Genomic DNA, 20,607 nt, shown 5'->3' with positions numbered 1-20,607 from the left:
TATGGACAGATAGAACACACCGCCAGAGGCAGATGTATGGACAGATAGAACACACCGCCAGAGGCAGATGTATGGACAGATAGAACACACCGCCAGAGGCAGATGTATGGACAGACAGAACACACCGCCAGAGGCAGATGTATGGACAGATAGAACACACCGCCAGAGGCAGATGTATAGACAGATAGAACACACCGCCAGAGGCAGATGTATGGACAGATAGAACACACCGCCAGAGGCAGATGTATGGACAGATAGAACACACCGCCAGAGGCAGATGTATGGACAGATAGAACACACCGCCAGAGGGAGATGTATGGACAGACAGAACACACCGCCAGAGGCAGATGTATGGACAGATAGAACACACCACCAGAGGCAGATGTATGGACAGATAGAACACACCGCCAGAGGCAGATGTATGGACAGATAGAACACACCGCCAGAGGCAGATGTATGGACAGATAGAACACACCGCCAGAGGCAGATGTATGGACAGATAGAACACACCGCCAGAGGCAGATGTATGGACAGATAGAACACACCGCCAGAGGCAGATGTATGGACAGACAGAACACACCGCCAGAGGCAGATGTATGGACAGATAGAACACACTGCCAGAGGCAGATGTATGGACAGTTAGAACACACCGCCAGAGGCAGATGTATGGACAGCCCTCACTGGGGAAGGAAGGGATGGAGAAAGAGAGAGTAGAGGGATGAAGAGAGTAAGAAACTGGCTGGGTGCTGGCTACTGCTACAGTAGCTCAGCAGGGTTGGGGTCAATTCTGTTTCAATTTAGTCAATTCAGGAATTAAAATGAAAATCCAATTTCACTTTTCCTTATAATGAAAAGCAATTAGGAAAATTGGACTTAGAATTTTCCATTGACTACCTAAATTGACTGAAATGAAATGGAACTGTGGCCTGTCATAGTGTCACTCCAGTGCTGTGCCCGTACCTGCAGGCGGTGTCCTGTGTACTGTAGCTGTGAAGGTCTGTCAGTAGGACCACCTGTGCTGCCACTCAGTGTGTCAGTGCACCTCTCATAGAGATAAGACGTTTCAATGGACACTTTCTCTCTCTACCCAGGCCCTGCTGCCCTGCTATTGGTCTCAGTGAAGGGGTTTGTCTTGAAGTGAGCATGACAGTTGATCAAAGTGCCAGCCCCTTCCTTCTGTCTACAGTGTGCGTGTGGTGTGTGGATATGTGTAGGTGTGTGTGTGTGTATGTGTGAGTTAGTATTCTGTTTTGACTACCTTGCCTTGACCCCCTTGCTGTCCAAAAGGAACAGGGCACAATCTGGGACTCCCACCTCTCTCTCTCTTTCTCTCACTCCTCCACAGAATTAACTCACTCCCTCTCTTATTCTCATTTCACAGGAAATAACCTATTGACTCCTCTGACTCTCTCCGTTTCTCCGTTTCTCTCTCGCTCTTCTTTTTTACACCCACAAAATACACTCTCACTCTATCCTTTACTCTTTCTCCTTCTTTCTCCTTCTCTCTCTCTCTCTGTCGCTTGCTATCTCTCAAGCACACCTACACGCACGCACGCACACACACCAACATGCTCACGGGTAACGACACACACACGCGCACCTGCACCCTACACACACACACACACACTCACAGATGTACTCTTACTTCCAGACGATTAAGTGTCCATGCTGAAGGAGGGGTTTCATGGCGCTCTGTTGTGCCCCCTGGTGGTTGCTGGCTGCAGTTACCTGCCAGGAACAGGTGTGGGATTCAATTAGAACAGCAGGCTCTCCGTGGCCAGGCCAGGTCTGTCAAGGGGCTACTGGGTCCTGTTCATTAGGCACCAAACGGAAGAAAACAGACTGAAACAGGGAGCGACTACCTGGACTTGTCCAATGAAAAACGCTCATTTTTGGTTTCCGTTGCAAAACCTTTTTAAACTACATGTGTCCTAATGACCGTGACCCTGGGATAGGCAGGCTGTACAACACCTCCCCATAACCAGTCTGTGGGATACTCTAGGACGCATTTCTCCAGACACTCTAACGTACATAGATAACCCAAGATCTAGACTCTAGAGGATGTCTCAAGAAACTACTGTTGGAGAGACGTGGTCAGGTCTGGGCTATGCCAGGCTGTCTTACATAACAATCATATCAATCCATGGCCTCACATTACATCAACAACAAGACCACAAGCATTTTAGAAACACATACAGTCTCCATTGAGATATCTCTATATACCCCTTTATGGTCACAGTAGGATGATATGATGGCTTCATTATAATACAGTATGTAATGACAGATTGTATATGAAGATAACCATTAGAAATATGTTCCCCAGCCGTCCCTGGATTAAAATGATTTGCCCACAACGGCACACAGTATGATCTCAGCAAGCTGTCATTGCTTAGATGTACTTCTATATCACCCGTCAAAACTGTCATTATTATTCCCAACGAGGTAGTAAGGTACAGTATCTGTCATTTCAAAGGTGATTCTGTTCCTTTCATCATATTCATGCCACAGCTTCATATTGACGAGAAACAGTCACTGTTGACATATTGTGTTGTGTCGGGAACAACAGCTGATAAATTCATTTCCTATTATTTTTTCATGGCAGTATTTTTCTGTAAAGTGTTTCCAATAGAAGATATATTGCCCGTTCCAACTTACACCCTATTCCCTATATAGTGCACTACTTTAGTGCACATTATAGGGAATAGGGTGCCATTTGGGATGCACACCTGTGCACAGCAGATAAAAGCATGAAGGTTGGTTGTTAATCCTTGATAAGGTAAGTTGTATCACAGTACAGTAGGTTTGGTTATACTGCCTAGTGGTGTGGCCCCATTAGACCATGACTGCTCTGATCGGGCCAGACCAGATTTCCACGGCTCCTAAAAATGTATTTCATCTATCTAACAATCTCAACTAATCCCAGAAGCTCAATATGACTCAGGCTAACCTGTCCTAGGCCGGACTAGGATAATACCTAGTCCGATCTTTAATACCCCATCCCTAATACCTCATATCCATCTCTAATACCTAATACCTAATTCATGTAGTGCTGGTCCTAATAATACTAGGCTGTGTGGTAGTGTGTGTTAGCAGGGTGTGGCTGCCTGGGAGGTCAGGCTGTCCATACAGAGAGAGAATAAACAGGAAGAGGGCATGCTGGCTGAAAGAACAGGTCAGAGTTAATGAAGCCTCCCAGGCAGGGTGTGGAGCGGAGCAGCTCCCTCTGTTTGTCTTTGTGTGTGTGTGTGTGCATGCAAGTGAACCTCTCTCTCTTTCTTTTCTCTGGTCTGTGTGTCAGTGCCAGCTCAGTGTGACCGCCTGGGAGGCCAGTCCAGTGATGAGCCTCACTGACACCCGGCCCTGCCAGCCCACCCAACACCCAGCTAATTAGAATAAGCAGAGCCAAAGAGCCATGTTAGAGTTACTATCTGCAGACTGTAAAGAGACAGAGAGAATAACAGGACAAAACACATAGGATGGTTAGCCCTTACTCTTTACTGCAATACCCTGGTATACAGTAATGCTGACTATGCTACTGTATAGTGTGAAGCCGATTCAGGGTAGTGTTGCTGTTAATATATTACTGGGATCAATGATTTGTCCCATAAATACCTGTTAAACCTCTTGTGATTCACCGTACATAGAGAACCCAATTGAGCCAGGAACCGAAAGGTTGCTGGATCGAATCTGCGAGCTGACAAGGTAAAACTCTATTGTTCTGCCCCTGAGCAAGGCAGTTAACCCACTGTTTCCCAGGCGCTGAAGATGTGGATGTCGATTAAGGCAGCCCCCTGCACCTTTCTGATTCAGAGTTGTTGGGTTAAATGTGCAAGACACAATTCAGTTGAATTCAGTTGTACAGCTGACTAGGTTTCCCCTTTCCTTTCCCAATATGAATACAAGTCAGCATTGTGGATTAAAGGTAGCCCTTGACAATGCACTGCACCAGCCATTTGTTTGTTATTACCTAGGACTCTGTCATCCAAGGCTGGTCTGTACAGTAGTCATGGACTTGTGTTTTATTACCTAGGACTCTGTCATCCAAGGCTGGTCTGTACAGTAGTCATGGACTTGTGTTTTATTACCTAGGACTCTGTCATCCAAGGCTGGTCTGTACAGTAGTCATGGACTTGTGTTTTATTACCTAGGACTCTGTCATCCAAGGCTGGTCTGTACAGTAGTCATGGACTCTTTTCAGATACAGACTTGTTGGTTGTTTTGGTTGTAAATGCAGGTCGTCCATTCGTTCTGCTTGTCCGTCTGTGTGTCCTGTGTTGTTGTGTGCGTGACTAGAGACGGGACAGTAGCACGGCTGTGTTGGTCTGTCCTTTATCCTACCTTCAGGCAGGAGGATGTTCTGTCTTTGTTTATGGGTCAGCTATGCAGCGGCTTGTTCTGCTCTTTATTTCTCTACTCCTCTTTACTTTGATGCTGTTGTTTGTTTGTTTCCATCCTCGTCACAGCTTTGTTCATAGAATTCAGCCATTTATCCCTGAGCTAGTTTTCTTGTATATTTTATAGGATTGCAGGAAGTGTTATAAAATAGAGATGAAGGAAGAATACCTGACAAAGTCACTGTAAATGAGGACTACATTCAAATTACACATTGACCCTTGAGGGTTCCCCATAACCAGTGGGCTGTACCAATATAGATATTTTCAACTCTACGGGGGTGCTACTGCCTACGTTAATAACTCTAATAACTATGGGGCTCCCCAGCATGCTAGTACACCCCTGCTGCTGGAAACCATTCTTAGATCAACCACTGTAGCTCCTCGGCTGCTTGTTTTAACAATGGAGCATGACAGTCCCTTTGTGAAGCCCCTCTATTCAATGTGTGTTTGTTTACGCCCAGGCTTGATTTGAGTCATGTTTTGACTTAAGATATTCATCCCTGCTGAGTCCCCTCAGACACAACAACAGTATCATCACTGAGGCACAGCACACAGCCACAAAAACTTCCCACTGGGCAGAGACGCCAATTCAGCATCTATTCTACGTTGGTTCAATGTAATTTCATTGATATGACCTGGAAACAACGTTGATTCAACCAGTGTGTGCCCCGTGGGGAGAGAGAGGCATAACATAGTGATACTACTATTGTGACCAGCAAACATTTCCTCAAACCATAAAAAGAGAGGCAGGTAAAGGAATAAAATCCATGTTCCCTAAGCGTTCCTTTCTCAGAAATGCTGCCATCTCCTACAGTATGCAGCATGTCCAAGGATGTAGCATCCTAGGCTTAGTTCCATCCTAGTAAATCTGGCAGCAATGTTTGTGTATGTGCATGTGTGTGTGTGTGTGTTGACTGTGTCTAAACGCCCCTGTAGGGACCAGTTAGACCACGGATCCGTTCAGTCATAACGTGACTAGTGTGAGTTCCCTGTCCTCTGTTCTCAACACACTGACTGGCTGGGCTGCTGGGGCCAGGACACATACATAACTGAGTATCCAGAGAAGACAGGGAGTCCTCTGTTCAGCTCTTTCATTCTGTACCTGTACTGTCCCTATACTGTACCTGCAGTGTCCCTGTACTGTCCCTGTAGTGTCCCTGTAGTATCTCTGTAGTGTCCCTGTAGTATCTCTGTAGTGTCCCTGTAGTGTCTCCGTTGCTCTAACGTCCTCACAGTCTCCTGTGATGTGACTGTGCTGTTGATGCCAGCAGCTTTTTTCCATAGATACCTCTCCTCCCCGCCCTCCTCCGCCCGGTTCCCCTTCCGCCCCACCTGACAGTCCTCTGGTCCCAGGTCAGACACTATCTGGCTGAGAGAGAAAGTGCGTCAGCCAGCCAATTTACAGCAGTCCCCAGTGGGTGACCTCCAGGAGAGAGCTATGAGACACAGGAAGGAGGGTAGGAGGCAGAATGTGTGTGTGGGTGTGTGTGTGCATGTGTGTCGGGGGAGGGGGGAGTGTGTGTGTGCGTGCATGTGTGTGCATGTGTGTGTGTGTGTGTGTGTGTGTGTGTGTGTGTGTGTGTGTGTGTGTGTGTGTGTGTGTGTGTGTGTGTGTGTGTGTGTGTGTGTGTGTGTGTGTGTGTGTGTGTGTGTGTGTGTGTGTGTGTGAAGTATGGATTGCAACAACAGAAGAAGGGGATCCTGGCCAGACTCTTATTTTCTACCCCAGACTTCATGGCATTACTCTTGACTGAGATCCAACCACCTGTACTGATAGAACACTCTAAAACTCATACTGTTGTTTCCTACTACAGAGCTGGAATACTGAGCTTCTTACAATATACATGCACAATAAAACCTTAAGTAGGCCAAGATGAATCAGATGAAATACTATCTGGGCAGCAGCAGCTAGGAATCTACCATTTATCAGAACACTACAGGCAGCTCTTAGGCCTCAATTCTGATATTTAGCAAATTAGCTTTTTGTATTCCTTCATTTTTGATCTGATAATGTATCTCACCTCATTCCCCTCGCTGTCTCTCTCTCTCTGTCTCTGTCTCTCTCCCCCATTCTTCTTTTTTTTTCTGTCTCCCTCTCCTCAAATCTCAAACTTGTTATCTTGAACATCTCTCCGTCTCTTTCCCCACTATACTCTCATCCCATCTTCTACCCCTTTCTTTGTCCCCACTCCTCTTCCTCATCTCCTCTCTCTTTCTGTTTCCCCCTCATCATCTCCTTAATATACTCCTTTATCTTACATTGCTCCTTTTATATCCCTTCACTCCATCTCTCACACTCTCCATCTCTCTCTCTCTTTCTCCCTTTCTCTCGCTCTCTCTCTCCCTTTCACTCTCTATCGCTCGCTCTCTCTCTTTCTTTCTCCCTTTCTCTCTCTCTCGCTCGCTCTCCCTCCCTCACTCCCTCCCTCCCTCCCTCTCGCTCTCTCACCCTCTCCCTCCCCATCTCTCTCTCTTTCCACTCTCCTCCAGTCTTTGTGTGTCCGGGCACACTGCTGCGTATACAGGCGGCCAGCTCGCTGCAGGAGGCGGAGCATCAGTCAGGGGCGTGGTGTAAGGACCCCCTGCAGTCAGGTGACCGGCTCTATGTCATGCCTTGGACTCCCTACCGCACCGACATGCTGTATGAGTACGCCTCCTGGGAGGACTTCAGACAGAACCGCGCCACCACCACCTACAAGTGAGCACTGCCTCTGCCCCCCCGCCAGTTCACATCAAATAATCCCTCTGCCTCTGCATTGATTTATTTGAATACTGCTGTAGATGGATGGTGAATGGCAGGGTGGGTTCCATGGGGTCCTGTGGTGATCTGTGGTCCACTGGTGGGGCACCTCAGGGGTCAGTGTGAAGTCCAATTAATTTAGTGAAATACATGTTTTTTCTTGTGCTCCATGGGATGGAGAAGTATGAGAACCACTGTTCTAATGTACTGTATGTGATCATACTGTTGGTCTCTTTGGACATGTGCTTATGAGCAGGTCATTTCCCAAAAGCTCATGGGTTATTGATTCTCCTGTCATATTCTGACCACCCACTTCTTCCCCTCTTATAGGTTGCCGAACCGTGTTGATGGCACAGGCTTCGTGGTATACGACGGCGCCGTGTTCTACAATAAGGAGCGCACACGCAACATGGTCAAGTATGACCTGCGCACACGCATCAAGAGCGGCGAGGCCATTATCGCCAACGCCAACTACCACGACACATCGCCCTACCGCTGGGGTGGGAAGAGCGATATCGACCTGGCAGTGGACGAGAACGGGCTGTGGGTCATCTACGCCACAGAGTCCAACAATGGACGACTGGTGGTCAGCCAGGTGGGTGGAGGAGAGGAGGATGGAGGGAATAGAAGAGAGAGGAGTGTAACAGGATGATGGAGGGAATAGAAGAGAGAGGAGTGTAACAGGATGATGGAGGGAATAGAAGAGTGTGAAGAGGAGTGTAACAGAATGATGGAGGGAATAGAAGAGTGTGAAGAGGAGTGTAACAGAATGATGGAGGGAATAGAAGAGAGAGGAGTGTAACAGGATGATGGAGGGAATAGAAGAGAGAGGAGTGTAACAGGATGATGGAGGGAATAGAAGAGAGAGGAGTGTAACAGGATGATGGAGGGAATATAAGAGAGAGGAGTGTAACAGGATGATGGAGGGAATAGAAGAGTGTGAAGAGGAGTGTAACAGAATGATGGAGGGAATAGAAGAGTGTGAAGAGGAGTGTAACAGAATGATGGAGGGAATAGAAGAGAGAGGAGTGTAACAGGATGATGGAGGGAATAGAAGAGAGAGGAGTGTAACAGGATGATGGAGGGAATAGAAGAGAGAGGAGTGTAACAGGATGATGGAGGGAATAGAAGAGAGAGGAGTGTAACAGGATGATGGAGGGAATAGAAGAATGTGAAGAGGAGTGTAACAGGATGATGGAGGGAATAGAAGAGTGTGAAGAGGAGTGTAACAGGATGATGGAGGGAATAGAAGAGAGAGGAGTGTAACAGGATGATGGAGGGAATAGAAGAGAGAGGAGTGTAACAGGATGATGGAGGGAATAGAAGAGTGTGAAAAGGAGTGTAACAGGATGATGGAGGGAATAGAAGAGAGAGGAGTGTACAGGATGATGGAGGGAATAGAAGAGTGTGAAGAGGAGTGTAACAGGATGATGGAGGGAATAGAAGAGAGGGGAGTGTAACAGGATGATGGAGGGAACAGAAGAGAGAGGAGTGTAACAGGAGGATGGAGGGAATAGAAGAGAGAGGAGTGTAACAGGATGATGGAGGGAATAGAAGAGAGAGGAGTGTAACAGGATGATGGAGGGAATAGAAGAGAGAGGAGTGTAACAGGATGATGGAGGGAATAGAAGAGTGTGAAGAGGAGTGTAACAGGATGATGGAGGGAATAGAAGAGAGAGGAGTGTACAGGATGATGGAGGGAATAGAAGAGTGTGAAGAGGAGTGTAACAGGATGATGGAGGGAATAGAAGAGAGGGGAGTGTAACAGGATGATGGAGGGAACAGAAGAGAGAGGAGTGTAACAGGAGGATGGAGGGAATAGAAGAGAGAGGAGTGTAACAGGATGATGGAGGGAATAGAAGAGAGAGGAGTGTAACAGGATGATGGAGGGAATAGAAGAGAGAGGAGTGTAACAGGATGATGGAGGGAATAGAAGAGTGTGAAGAGGAGTGTAACAGAATGATGGAGGGAATAGAAGAGTGTGAAGAGGAGTGTAACAGAATGATGGAGGGAATAGAAGAGAGAGGAGTGTAACAGGATGATGGAGGGAATAGAAGAGAGAGGAGTGTAACAGGATGATGGAGGGAATAGAAGAGACAGGAGTGTAACAGGATGATGGAGGGAATAGAAGAGAGAGGAGTGTAACAGGATGATGGAGGGAATAGAAGAGTGTGAAGAGGAGTGTAACAGGATGATGGAGGGAATAGAAGAGTGTGAAGAGGAGTGTAACAGGATGATGGAGGGAATAGAAGAGTGTGAAGAGGAGTGTAACAGGATGATGGAGGGAATAGAAGAGTGTGAAGAGGAGTGTAACAGGATGATGGAGGGAATAGAAGAGAGGGGAGTGTAACAGGATGATGGAGGGAATAGAAGAGTGTAAGAGGAGTGTAGCAGGATGATGGAGGGAATATAAGAGAGAGGAGTGTAACAGGATGATGGAGGGAATATAAGAGAGAGGAGTGTAACAGGATGATGGAGGGAATAGAAGAGTGTGAAGAGTGTAACAGGATGATGGAGGGAATAGAAGAGAGAGGAGTGTAACAGGATGATGGAGGGAATAGATGAGTGTGAAGAGGAGTGTAACAGGATGATGGAGGGAATAGAAGAGTGTGAAGAGGAGTGTAACAGGATGATGGAGGGAATAGATGAGTGTGAAGAGGAGTGTAACAGGATGATGGAGGGAATAGAAGAGTGTGAAGAGGAGTGTAACAGGATGATGGAGGAATAGAAGAGAGAGGAGTGTAACAGGATGATGGAGGGAATATAAGAGAGAGGAGTGTAACAGGATGATGGAGGGAATAGAAGAGTGTGAAGAGGAGTGTAACAGAATGATGGAGGGAATAGAAGAGAGAGGAGTGTAACAGGATGATGGAGGGAATAGAAGAGAGAGGAGTGTAACAGGATGATGGAGGGAATATAAGAGAGAGGAGTGTAACAGGATGATGGAGGGAATAGAAGAGAGAGGAGTGTAACAGGATGATGGAGGGAATATAAGAGAGAGGAGTGTAACAGGATGATGGAGGGAATATAAGAGAGAGGAGTGTAACAGGATGATGGAGGGAATATAAGAGAGAGGAGTGTAACAGGATGATGGAGGGAATATAAGAGAGAGGAGTGTAACAGGATGATGGAGGGAATAGAAGAGAGAGGAGTGTAACAGGATGATGGAGGGAATAGAAGAGAGAGGAGTGTAACAGGATGATGGAGGGAATATAAGAGAGAGGAGTGTAACAGGATGATGGAGGGAATATAAGAGAGAGGAGTGTAACAGGGTGAATGAGGGAATACAAGAGAGAGGAGTGTAACAGGATGATGGAGGGAATATAAGAGAGAGGAGTGTAACAGGATGATGGAGGGAATATAAGAGAGAGGAGTGTAACAGGATGATGGAGGGAATATAAGAGAGAGGAGTGTATCAGGATGATGGAGGGAATATAAGAGAGAGGAGTGTAACAGGATGATGGAGGGAATATAAGAGAGAGGAGTGTAACAGGATGATGGAGGGAATATAAGAGAGAGGAGTGTAACAGGATGATGGAGGGAATAGAAGAGAGAGGAGTGTACAGGATGATGGAGGGAATAGAAGAGTGTGAAGAGGAGTGTAACAGGATGATGGAGGGAATAGAAGAGAGGGGAGTGTAACAGGATGATGGAGGGAACAGAAGAGAGAGGAGTGTAACAGGAGGATGGAGGGAATAGAAGAGAGAGGAGTGTAACAGGATGATGGAGGGAATAGAAGAGAGAGGAGTGTAACAGGATGATGGAGGGAATAGAAGAGAGAGGAGTGTAACAGGATGATGGAGGGAATAGAAGAGTGTGAAGAGGAGTGTAACAGGATGATGGAGGGAATAGAAGAGAGAGGAGTGTACAGGATGATGGAGGGAATAGAAGAGTGTGAAGAGGAGTGTAACAGGATGATGGAGGGAATAGAAGAGAGGGGAGTGTAACAGGATGATGGAGGGAACAGAAGAGAGAGGAGTGTAACAGGAGGATGGAGGGAATAGAAGAGAGAGGAGTGTAACAGGATGATGGAGGGAATAGAAGAGAGAGGAGTGTAACAGGATGATGGAGGGAATAGAAGAGAGAGGAGTGTAACAGGATGATGGAGGAATAGAAGAGTGTGAAGAGGAGTGTAACAGAATGATGGAGGGAATAGAAGAGTGTGAAGAGGAGTGTAACAGGATGATGGAGGGAATAGATGAGTGTGAAGAGGGAGTGTAACAGGATGATGGAGGGAATAGAAGAGTGTGAAGAGGAGTGTAACAGGATGATGGAGGGAATAGAAGAGAGAGGAGTGTAACAGGATGATGGAGGGAATATAAGAGAGAGGAGTGTAACAGGATGATGGAGGGAATAGAAGAGTGTGAGAGGAGTGTAACAGAATGATGGAGGGAATAGAAGAGAGAGGAGTGTAACAGGATGATGGAGGGAATAGAAGAGAGAGGAGTGTAACAGGATGATGGAGGGAATATAAGAGAGAGGAGTGTAACAGGATGATGGAGGGAATAGAAGAGAGAGGAGTGTAACAGGATGATGGAGGGAATATAAGAGAGAGGAGTGTAACAGGATGATGGAGGGAATATAAGAGAGAGGAGTGTAACAGGATGATGGAGGGAATATAAGAGAGAGGAGTGTAACAGGATGATGGAGGGAATATAAGAGAGAGGAGTGTAACAGGATGATGGAGGGAATAGAAGAGAGAGGAGTGTAACAGGATGATGGAGGGAATAGAAGAGAGAGGAGTGTAACAGGATGATGGAGGGAATATAAGAGAGAGGAGTGTAACAGGATGATGGAGGGAATATAAGAGAGAGGAGTGTAACAGGGTGAATGAGGGAATACAAGAGAGAGGAGTGTAACAGGATGATGGAGGGAATATAAGAGAGAGGAGTGTAACAGGATGATGGAGGGAATATAAGAGAGAGGAGTGTAACAGGATGATGGAGGGAATATAAGAGAGAGGAGTGTATCAGGATGATGGAGGGAATATAAGAGAGAGGAGTGTAACAGGATGATGGAGGGAATATAAGAGAGAGGAGTGTAACAGGATGATGGAGGGAATATAAGAGAGAGGAGTGTAACAGGATGATGGAGGGAATAGAAGAGAGAGGAGTGTACAGGATGATGGAGGGAATAGAAGAGTGTGAAGAGGAGTGTAACAGGATGATGGAGGGAATAGAAGAGAGGGGAGTGTAACAGGATGATGGAGGGAACAGAAGAGAGAGGAGTGTAACAGGAGGATGGAGGGAATAGAAGAGAGAGGAGTGTAACAGGATGATGGAGGGAATAGAAGAGAGAGGAGTGTAACAGGATGATGGAGGGAATAGAAGAGAGAGGAGTGTAACAGGATGATGGAGGGAATAGAAGAGTGTGAAGAGGAGTGTAACAGGATGATGGAGGGAATAGAAGAGAGAGGAGTGTACAGGATGATGGAGGGAATAGAAGAGTGTGAAGAGGAGTGTAACAGGATGATGGAGGGAATAGAAGAGAGGGGAGTGTAACAGGATGATGGAGGGAACAGAAGAGAGAGGAGTGTAACAGGAGGATGGAGGGAATAGAAGAGAGAGGAGTGTAACAGGATGATGGAGGGAATAGAAGAGAGAGGAGTGTAACAGGATGATGGAGGAATAGAAGAGAGAGGAGTGTAACAGGATGATGGAGGGAATAGAAGAGTGTGAAGAGGAGTGTAACAGAATGATGGAGGGAATAGAAGAGTGTGAAGAGGAGTGTAACAGAATGATGGAGGGAATAGAAGAGAGAGGAGTGTAACAGGATGATGGAGGGAATAGAAGAGAGAGGAGTGTAACAGGATGATGGAGGGAATAGAAGAGACAGGAGTGTAACAGGATGATGGAGGGAATAGAAGAGAGAGGAGTGTAACAGGATGATGGAGGGAATAGAAGAGTGTGAAGAGGAGTGTAACAGGATGATGGAGGGAATAGAAGAGTGTGAAGAGGAGTGTAACAGGATGATGGAGGGAATAGAAGAGTGTGAAGAGGAGTGTAACAGGATGATGGAGGGAATAGAAGAGTGTGAAGAGGAGTGTAACAGGATGATGGAGGGAATAGAAGAGAGGGGAGTGTAACAGGATGATGGAGGGAATAGAAGAGTGTAAGAGGAGTGTAGCAGGATGATGGAGGGAATATAAGAGAGAGGAGTGTAACAGGATGATGGAGGGAATATAAGAGAGAGGAGTGTAACAGGATGATGGAGGGAATAGAAGAGTGTGAAGAGTGTAACAGGATGATGGAGGGAATAGAAGAGAGAGGAGTGTAACAGGATGATGGAGGGAATAGATGAGTGTGAAGAGGAGTGTAACAGGATGATGGAGGGAATAGAAGAGTGTGAAGAGGAGTGTAACAGGATGATGGAGGGAATAGATGAGTGTGAAGAGGAGTGTAACAGGATGATGGAGGGAATAGAAGAGTGTGAAGAGGAGTGTAACAGGATGATGGAGGGAATAGAAGAGAGAGGAGTGTAACAGGATGATGGAGGGAATATAAGAGAGAGGAGTGTAACAGGATGATGGAGGGAATAGAAGAGTGTGAAGAGGAGTGTAACAGAATGATGGAGGGAATAGAAGAGAGAGGAGTGTAACAGGATGATGGAGGGAATAGAAGAGAGAGGAGTGTAACAGGATGATGGAGGGAATATAAGAGAGAGGAGTGTAACAGGATGATGGAGGGAATAGAAGAGAGAGGAGTGTAACAGGATGATGGAGGGAATATAAGAGAGAGGAGTGTAACAGGATGATGGAGGGAATATAAGAGAGAGGAGTGTAACAGGATGATGGAGGGAATATAAGAGAGAGGAGTGTAACAGGATGATGGAGGGAATATAAGAGAGAGGAGTGTAACAGGATGATGGAGGGAATAGAAGAGAGAGGAGTGTAACAGGATGATGGAGGGAATAGAAGAGAGAGGAGTGTAACAGGATGATGGAGGGAATATAAGAGAGAGGAGTGTAACAGGATGATGGAGGGAATATAAGAGAGAGGAGTGTAACAGGGTGAATGAGGGAATACAAGAGAGAGGAGTGTAACAGGATGATGGAGGGAATATAAGAGAGAGGAGTGTAACAGGATGATGGAGGGAATATAAGAGAGAGGAGTGTAACAGGATGATAGAGGGAATATAAGAGAGAGGAGTGTATCAGGATGATGGAGGGAATATAAGAGAGAGGAGTGTAACAGGATGATGGAGGGAATATAAGAGAGAGGAGTGTAACAGGATGATGGAGGGAATATAAGAGAGAGGAGTGTAACAGGATGATAGAGGGAATATAAGAGAGAGGAGTGTAACAGGATGATGGAGGGAATATAAGAGAGAGGAGTGTAACAGGATGATGGAGGGAATATAAGAGAGAGGAGTGTAACAGGATGATGGAGGGAATATAAGAGAGAGGAGTGTAACAGGATGATGGAGGGAATATAAGAGAGAGGAGTGTAACAGGATGATAGAGGGAATATAAGAGAGAGGAGTGTAACAGGATGATGGAGGGAATATAAGAGAGAGGAGTGTAACAGGATGATGGAGGGAATATAAGAGAGAGGAGTGTAACAGGATGATGGAGGGAATATAAGAGAGAGGAGTGTAACAGGATGATGGAGGGAATATAAGAGAGAGGAGTGTAACAGGATGATGGAGGGAATATAAGAGAGAGGAGTGTAACAGGATGATAGAGGGAATATAAGAGAGAGGAGTGTAACAGGATGATGGAGGGAATATAAGAGAGAGGAGTGTAACAGGATGATGGAGGGAATATAAGAGAGAGGAGTGTAACAGGATGATGGAGGGAATATAAGAGAGAGGAGTGTAACAGGATGATGGAGGGAATATAAGAGAGAGGAGTGTAACAGGATGATGGAGGGAATATAAGAGAGAGGAGTGTAACAGGATGATAGAGGGAATAGAAGATAGAGGAGTGTAACAGGATGATAGAGGGAATATAAGAGAGAGGAGTGTAACAGGATGATAGAGGGAATATAAGAGAGAGGAGTGTAACAGGATGATGGAGGGAATATAAGAGAGAGGAGTGTAACAGGATGATGGAGGGAATATAAGAGAGAGGAGTGTAACAGGATGATGGAGGGAATATAAGAGAGAGGAGTGTAACAGGATGATAGAGGGAATATAAGAGAGAGGAGTGTAACAGGATGATAGAGGGAATATAAGAGAGAGGAGTGTAACAGGATGATGGAGGGAATATAAGAGAGAGGAGTGTAACAGGATGATAGAGGGAATAGAAGAGAGAGGAGTGTATCAGGATGATGGAGGGAATAGAAGAGAGAGGAGTGTAACAGGATGATAGAGGGAATATAAGAGAGAGGAGTGTAACAGGATGATGGAGGGAATATAAGAGAGAGGAGTGTAACAGGATGATAGAGGGAATAGAAGAGAGAGGAGTGTATCAGGATGATGGAGGGAATATAAGAGAGAGGAGTGTAACAGGATGATGGAGGGAATATAAGAGAGAGGAGTGTAACAGGATGATGGAGGGAATAGAAGAGAGAGGAGTGTAACAGGATGATGGAGGGAATATAAGAGAGAGGAGTGTAACAGGATGATAGAGGGAATATAAGAGAGAGGAGTGTAACAGGATGATGGAGGGAATATAAGAGAGAGGAGTGTAACAGGATGATGGAGGGAATATAAGAGAGAGGAGTGTAACAGGATGATGGAGGGAATATAAGAGAGAGGAGTGTAACAGGATGATAGAGGGAATATAGAGAGAGGAGTGTAACAGGATGATAGAGGGAATATAAGAGAGAGGAGTGTAACAGGATGATAGAGGGAATATAAGAGAGAGGAGTGTAACAGGATGATAGAGGGAATATAAGAGAGAGGAGTGTAACAGGATGATGGAGGGAATATAAGAGAGAGGAGTGTAACAGGATGATGGAGGGAATATAAGAGAGAGGAGTGTAACAGGATGATGGAGGGAATATAAGAGAGAGGAGTGTAACAGGATGATGGAGGGAATAGAAGAGAGAGGAGTGTAACAGGATGATGGAGGGAATATAAGAGAGAGGAGTGTAACAGGATGATGGAGGGAATATAAGAGAGAGGAGTGTAACAGGATGATGGAGGGAATAGAAGAGAGAGGAGTGTAACAGGATGATGGAGGGAATATAAGAGAGAGGAGTGTAACAGGATGATGGAGGGAATATAAGAGAGAGGAGTGTAACAGGATGATAGAGGGAATATAAGAGAGAGGAGTGTAACAGGATGATAGAGGGAATATAAGAGAGAGGAGTGTAACAGGATGATGGAGGGAATATAAGAGAGAGGAGTGTAACAGGGTGAATGAGGGAATACAAGAGAGAGGAGTGTAACAGGATGATGGAGGGAATATAAGAGAGAGGAGTGTAACAGGATGATGGAGGGAATATAAGAGAGAGGAGTGTAACAGGATGATGGAGGGAATAGAAGAGAGAGGAGTGTAACAGGATGATGGAGGGAATAGAAGAGAGAGGAGTGTAACAGGATGATGGAGGGAATAGAAGAGAGAGGAGTGTAACAGGATGATGGAGGGAATATAAGAGAGAGGAGTGTAACAGGATGATGGAGGGAATAGAAGAGAGAGGAGTGTAACAGGATGATAGAGGGAATAGAAGAGAGAGGAGTGTAACAGGATGATAGAGGGAATAGAAGAGAGAGGAGTGTAACAGGATGATGGAGGGAATAGAAGAGAGAGGAGTGTAACAGGATGATAGAGGGAATAGAAGAGAGAGGAGTGTAACAGGATGATGGAGGGAATAGAAGAGAGAGGAGTGTAACAGGATGATAGAGGGAATATAAGAGAGAGGAGTGTAACAGGATGATGGAGGGAATATAAGAGAGAGGAGTGTAACAGGATGATGGAGGGAATAGAAGAGAGAGGAGTGTAACAGGATGATGGAGGGAATAGAAGAGAGAGGAGTGTAACAGGATGATGGAGGGAATAGAAGAGAGAGGAGTGTAACAGGATGATGGAGGGAATAGAAGAGAGAGGAGTGTAACAGGATGATAGAGGGAATATAAGAGAGAGGAGTGTAACAGGATGATGGAGGGAATATAAGAGAGAGGAGTGTAACAGGATGATAGAGGGAATAGAAGAGAGAGGAGTGTAACAGGATGATAGAGGGAATATAAGAGAGAGGAGTGTAACAGGATGATAGAGGGAATAGAAGAGAGAGGAGTGTAACAGGATGATAGAGGGAATATAAGAGAGAGGAGTGTAACAGGATGATGGAGGGAATAGAAGAGAGAGGAGTGTAACAGGATGATGGAGGGAATATAAGAGAGAGGAGTGTAACAGGATGATGGAGGGAATATAAGAGAGAGGAGTGTAACAGGATGATGGAGGGAATAGAAGAGAGAGGAGTGTAACAGGATGATGGAGGGAATAGAAGAGAGAGGAGTGTAACAGGATGATGGAGGGAATAGAAGAGAGAGGAGTGTAACAGGATGATAGAGGGAATAGAAGAGAGAGGAGTGTAACAGGATGATGGAGGGAATAGAAGAGAGAGGAGTGTAACAGGATGATGGAGGGAATATAAGAGAGAGGAGTGTAACAGGATGATGGAGGGAATATAAGAGAGAGGAGTGTAACAGGATGATGGAGGGAATATAAGAGAGAGGAGTGTAACAGGATGATGGAGGGAATAGAAGAGAGAGGAGTGTAACAGGATGATGGAGGGAATAGAAGAGAGAGGAGTGTAACAGGATGATGGAGGGAATAGAAGAGAGAGGAGTGTAACAGGATGATGGAGGGAATAGAAGAGAGAGGAGTGTAACAGGATGATAGAGGGAATATAAGAGAGAGCCTATTTTTATTTTTGTTTATTTATTTCATAAATACACTTTCTTGTGTATATCACCGTAACACCAGGATTGAGCGTTTAAGAATGGGTGATATTCTGTAGTTTGAGATATATTTATGGTTACCATCACCCCCCCCCTCCTCCCAGGTGAACCCGTACACCCTGCGCTTCGAGGGCACCTGGGAGACCAGCTTCGACAAGAGACTGGCGTCCAACGCCTTCATGGCGTGCGGCGTGCTCTACGCTGTGCGCAGTGTCTATCAGGACGACGACAGCGAGGCCGGCGGGGATCTGATCCTTTACGCCTACAACACAAACCGTGCCCGGGAGGAGCCCGTCCATATCCCCTTCCCTAACCCCTACCAATACGTCTCCTCTGTGGACTATAACCCCAGAGACAACCAGCTCTACATCTGGAACAACTATAATGTTCTGAGATACCCGCTGGAGTTCGGACCACCGGACCCCACCACTGGTGAGTCAACGCAGAGTCCTGAGATGTGTGTGTACAGTGGACCTTTTTTTCTGGTAGAATTTGTCCATTGATGTCAGTTTTAGTGGGATATTTGCACAAATGCAAATCACCACCTGTTCGCCCTCTTGTACGTACCTTGCTTTTTCAGATTAATTATCCATTGTGTTTTGGGTGAATATTTTAGCGATGCAGGCCTATCTGGAGTTAGTATTTGGCCCTGAGAGAGAGGGAGAGAGAGAGAGAGAGAGACAGAGGCAGACAGACAGTCTTGTCCCAGTGTTGTTAGAGGAGACTGGGTGTTTGATCAGTTGAGATTTTGTAGTTGGGATGTGTTACTTCTATGGATGCATTACAGTTGGTTGTTAATGTCGGTAGTGACATCTGTCATATACATTTGATCAATAATTGACATCCTCCTTTCTTCTTCCTTTCTTGCCGTGCACGCTCCCCCCCCCTCTCCAGGGGTAGTGATAGGAACACTGAAAGAGTAATATATAGATATATTAAAGTAGTTTGCCGTGCACGCTCCCCCCCCCCTCTCCAGGGGTAGTGATAGGAACACTGAAAGAGTAATATATAGATATATTAAAGTAGTTTGCAGGGCACGCTCCCTTCCCCCCCCCCCCCCCCCCCTCTCCAGGGGTAGTGATAGGAACACTGAAAGAGTAATATATAGATATATTAAAGTAGTTTGCAGGGCACGCTCCCCCCCCCCCCCCCTCTCCAGGGGTAGTGATAGGAACACTGAAAGAGTAATATATAGATGTATTAAAGTAGTTTGCTATGCACGCCCCCCCCCCCCCTCTCCAGGGGTAGTGATAGGAACACTGAAAGAGTAATATATAGACATATTAAAGTAGCTTGCCGTGCACGCTCCCTTCCCCCCCCCCCCCCCTCTCCAGGGGTAGTGATAGGAACACTGAAAGAGTAATATATAGACATATTAAAGTAGCTTGCCGTGCACGCTCCCCCCCCCCCCCCCCTCTCCAGGGGTAGTGATAGGAACACTGAAAGAGTAATATATAGACATCTTAAAGTAGCTTGCCGTGCATGCTCCCCCCCCCCCTCCCCTCTCCAGGGGTAGTGATAGGAACACTGAAAGAGTAATATTTTGATATATTAAAGTAGTTTGCGCCGTAATTATTATCCGGAGAACTTTTGAACTCAACTTCTGAGAGATGTAACATTTACATGCCTTACTCTCTTTTATTCATGCTCTGGTTTTGTCTTGGTCTTTCTCTCTTCCCCTCTCACCACTTTCATTCCATCTCTTTTCTTTTATTTCCCTTTTTTGTCTTTCACTTCCCTATTTATATCTTTGACTTTATTTTGACTTTATTTTGTCATCCTCAGTGATTTTATTTATACATGTGCTTTATTATGTGTTTTAAAACTAAACTAAATCACCCCCCCCCCCCCTGTCTCTCTCTCTTCAGGCCCTCTGACGACCACTCAGGTGGCCAGCACCACGCCAGCCCGACCTTTCACCTCCAGTTCTAGCCCTGCTACCACCCGCCCCCTGGCCCCCACCTCTCACCCCATTGGTGCTATCAACAAGGGCCCTGACCTGCGGCCAATCACAGCCACCGTACCAGTCACCAGGCGGCCTCCCCGCCCACCCGTCCAGGGCCCGGAGCCCCAGGTGTGTGAGTCCAGAGTGGCCAGAGGGGTGCAGTGGCCCTCCACCCAGAGAGGAGAGACTGTGGACCGTCCCTGTCCTAAAGGATCACTAGGTGGGGACTGACTATTACCGTGTTTCCTGTATGTATGAGTGTGTGGTTATTTGAGTTGGGGTGTGTGGTTGTGCATGCATGTGTGTCTGTGGTTTTTGTTCGTTTTTTGTAGGTGCTCAAGTACACGTGTGAATATACATACGTGTGTGTGTTTTTTTTCTTCATTTGTGAGTATATCTGTGTGTGTGCGTGCACGTGTATGTTTGCCAGTCTCTGTTTCAGTCTGTGTGTGTGTGTTTTCCAGTGTGTCTCTGTTTCAGTGTGTGTGTGTGTGTGTGTTTTCCAGTGTGTCTCTGTTTCAGTGTGTGTGTGTGTGTGTGTGTGTGTGTGTGTGTGTGTGTGTGTGTGTGTGTGTGTGTGTGTGTGTGTGTTTTCCAGTGTGTCACTGTTTCAGTGTATTTGTGCTGCAGCTCTTGTTTTTCCCCTGGCTGGCTGTGTTGTCTCCCCCTCTCCTCTCCTGT

General features: G+C 46.1%; 1 protein-coding gene across 2 annotated transcripts in view; it reads left to right on the top strand.

Moving 5' to 3' along the window:
* LOC109886818 (adhesion G protein-coupled receptor L1) overlaps positions 1 to 20,607 on the top strand; it is a 220,864-nt gene that overhangs the window by 147,988 nt on the left and 52,269 nt on the right. For both annotated transcript variants that reach the window (XM_031828040.1, XM_031828039.1), the window contains 4 exons: positions 6,885 to 7,092; positions 7,465 to 7,729; positions 18,086 to 18,413; positions 19,850 to 20,146. In XM_031828040.1, the coding sequence (XP_031683900.1) occupies positions 6,885 to 7,092; positions 7,465 to 7,729; positions 18,086 to 18,413; positions 19,850 to 20,146 (1,098 nt within the window). The remainder of the gene's footprint in view (positions 1 to 6,884; positions 7,093 to 7,464; positions 7,730 to 18,085; positions 18,414 to 19,849; positions 20,147 to 20,607) is intronic.

Source organism: Oncorhynchus kisutch, linkage group LG6, assembly GCF_002021735.2.
Source record: "Oncorhynchus kisutch isolate 150728-3 linkage group LG6, Okis_V2, whole genome shotgun sequence".
Taxonomy (NCBI): Eukaryota; Metazoa; Chordata; class Actinopteri; order Salmoniformes; family Salmonidae; genus Oncorhynchus; species Oncorhynchus kisutch.
Note: the sequence above shows the minus strand (reverse complement) of the source record. Positions and strands in the feature narration are given on the sequence as shown.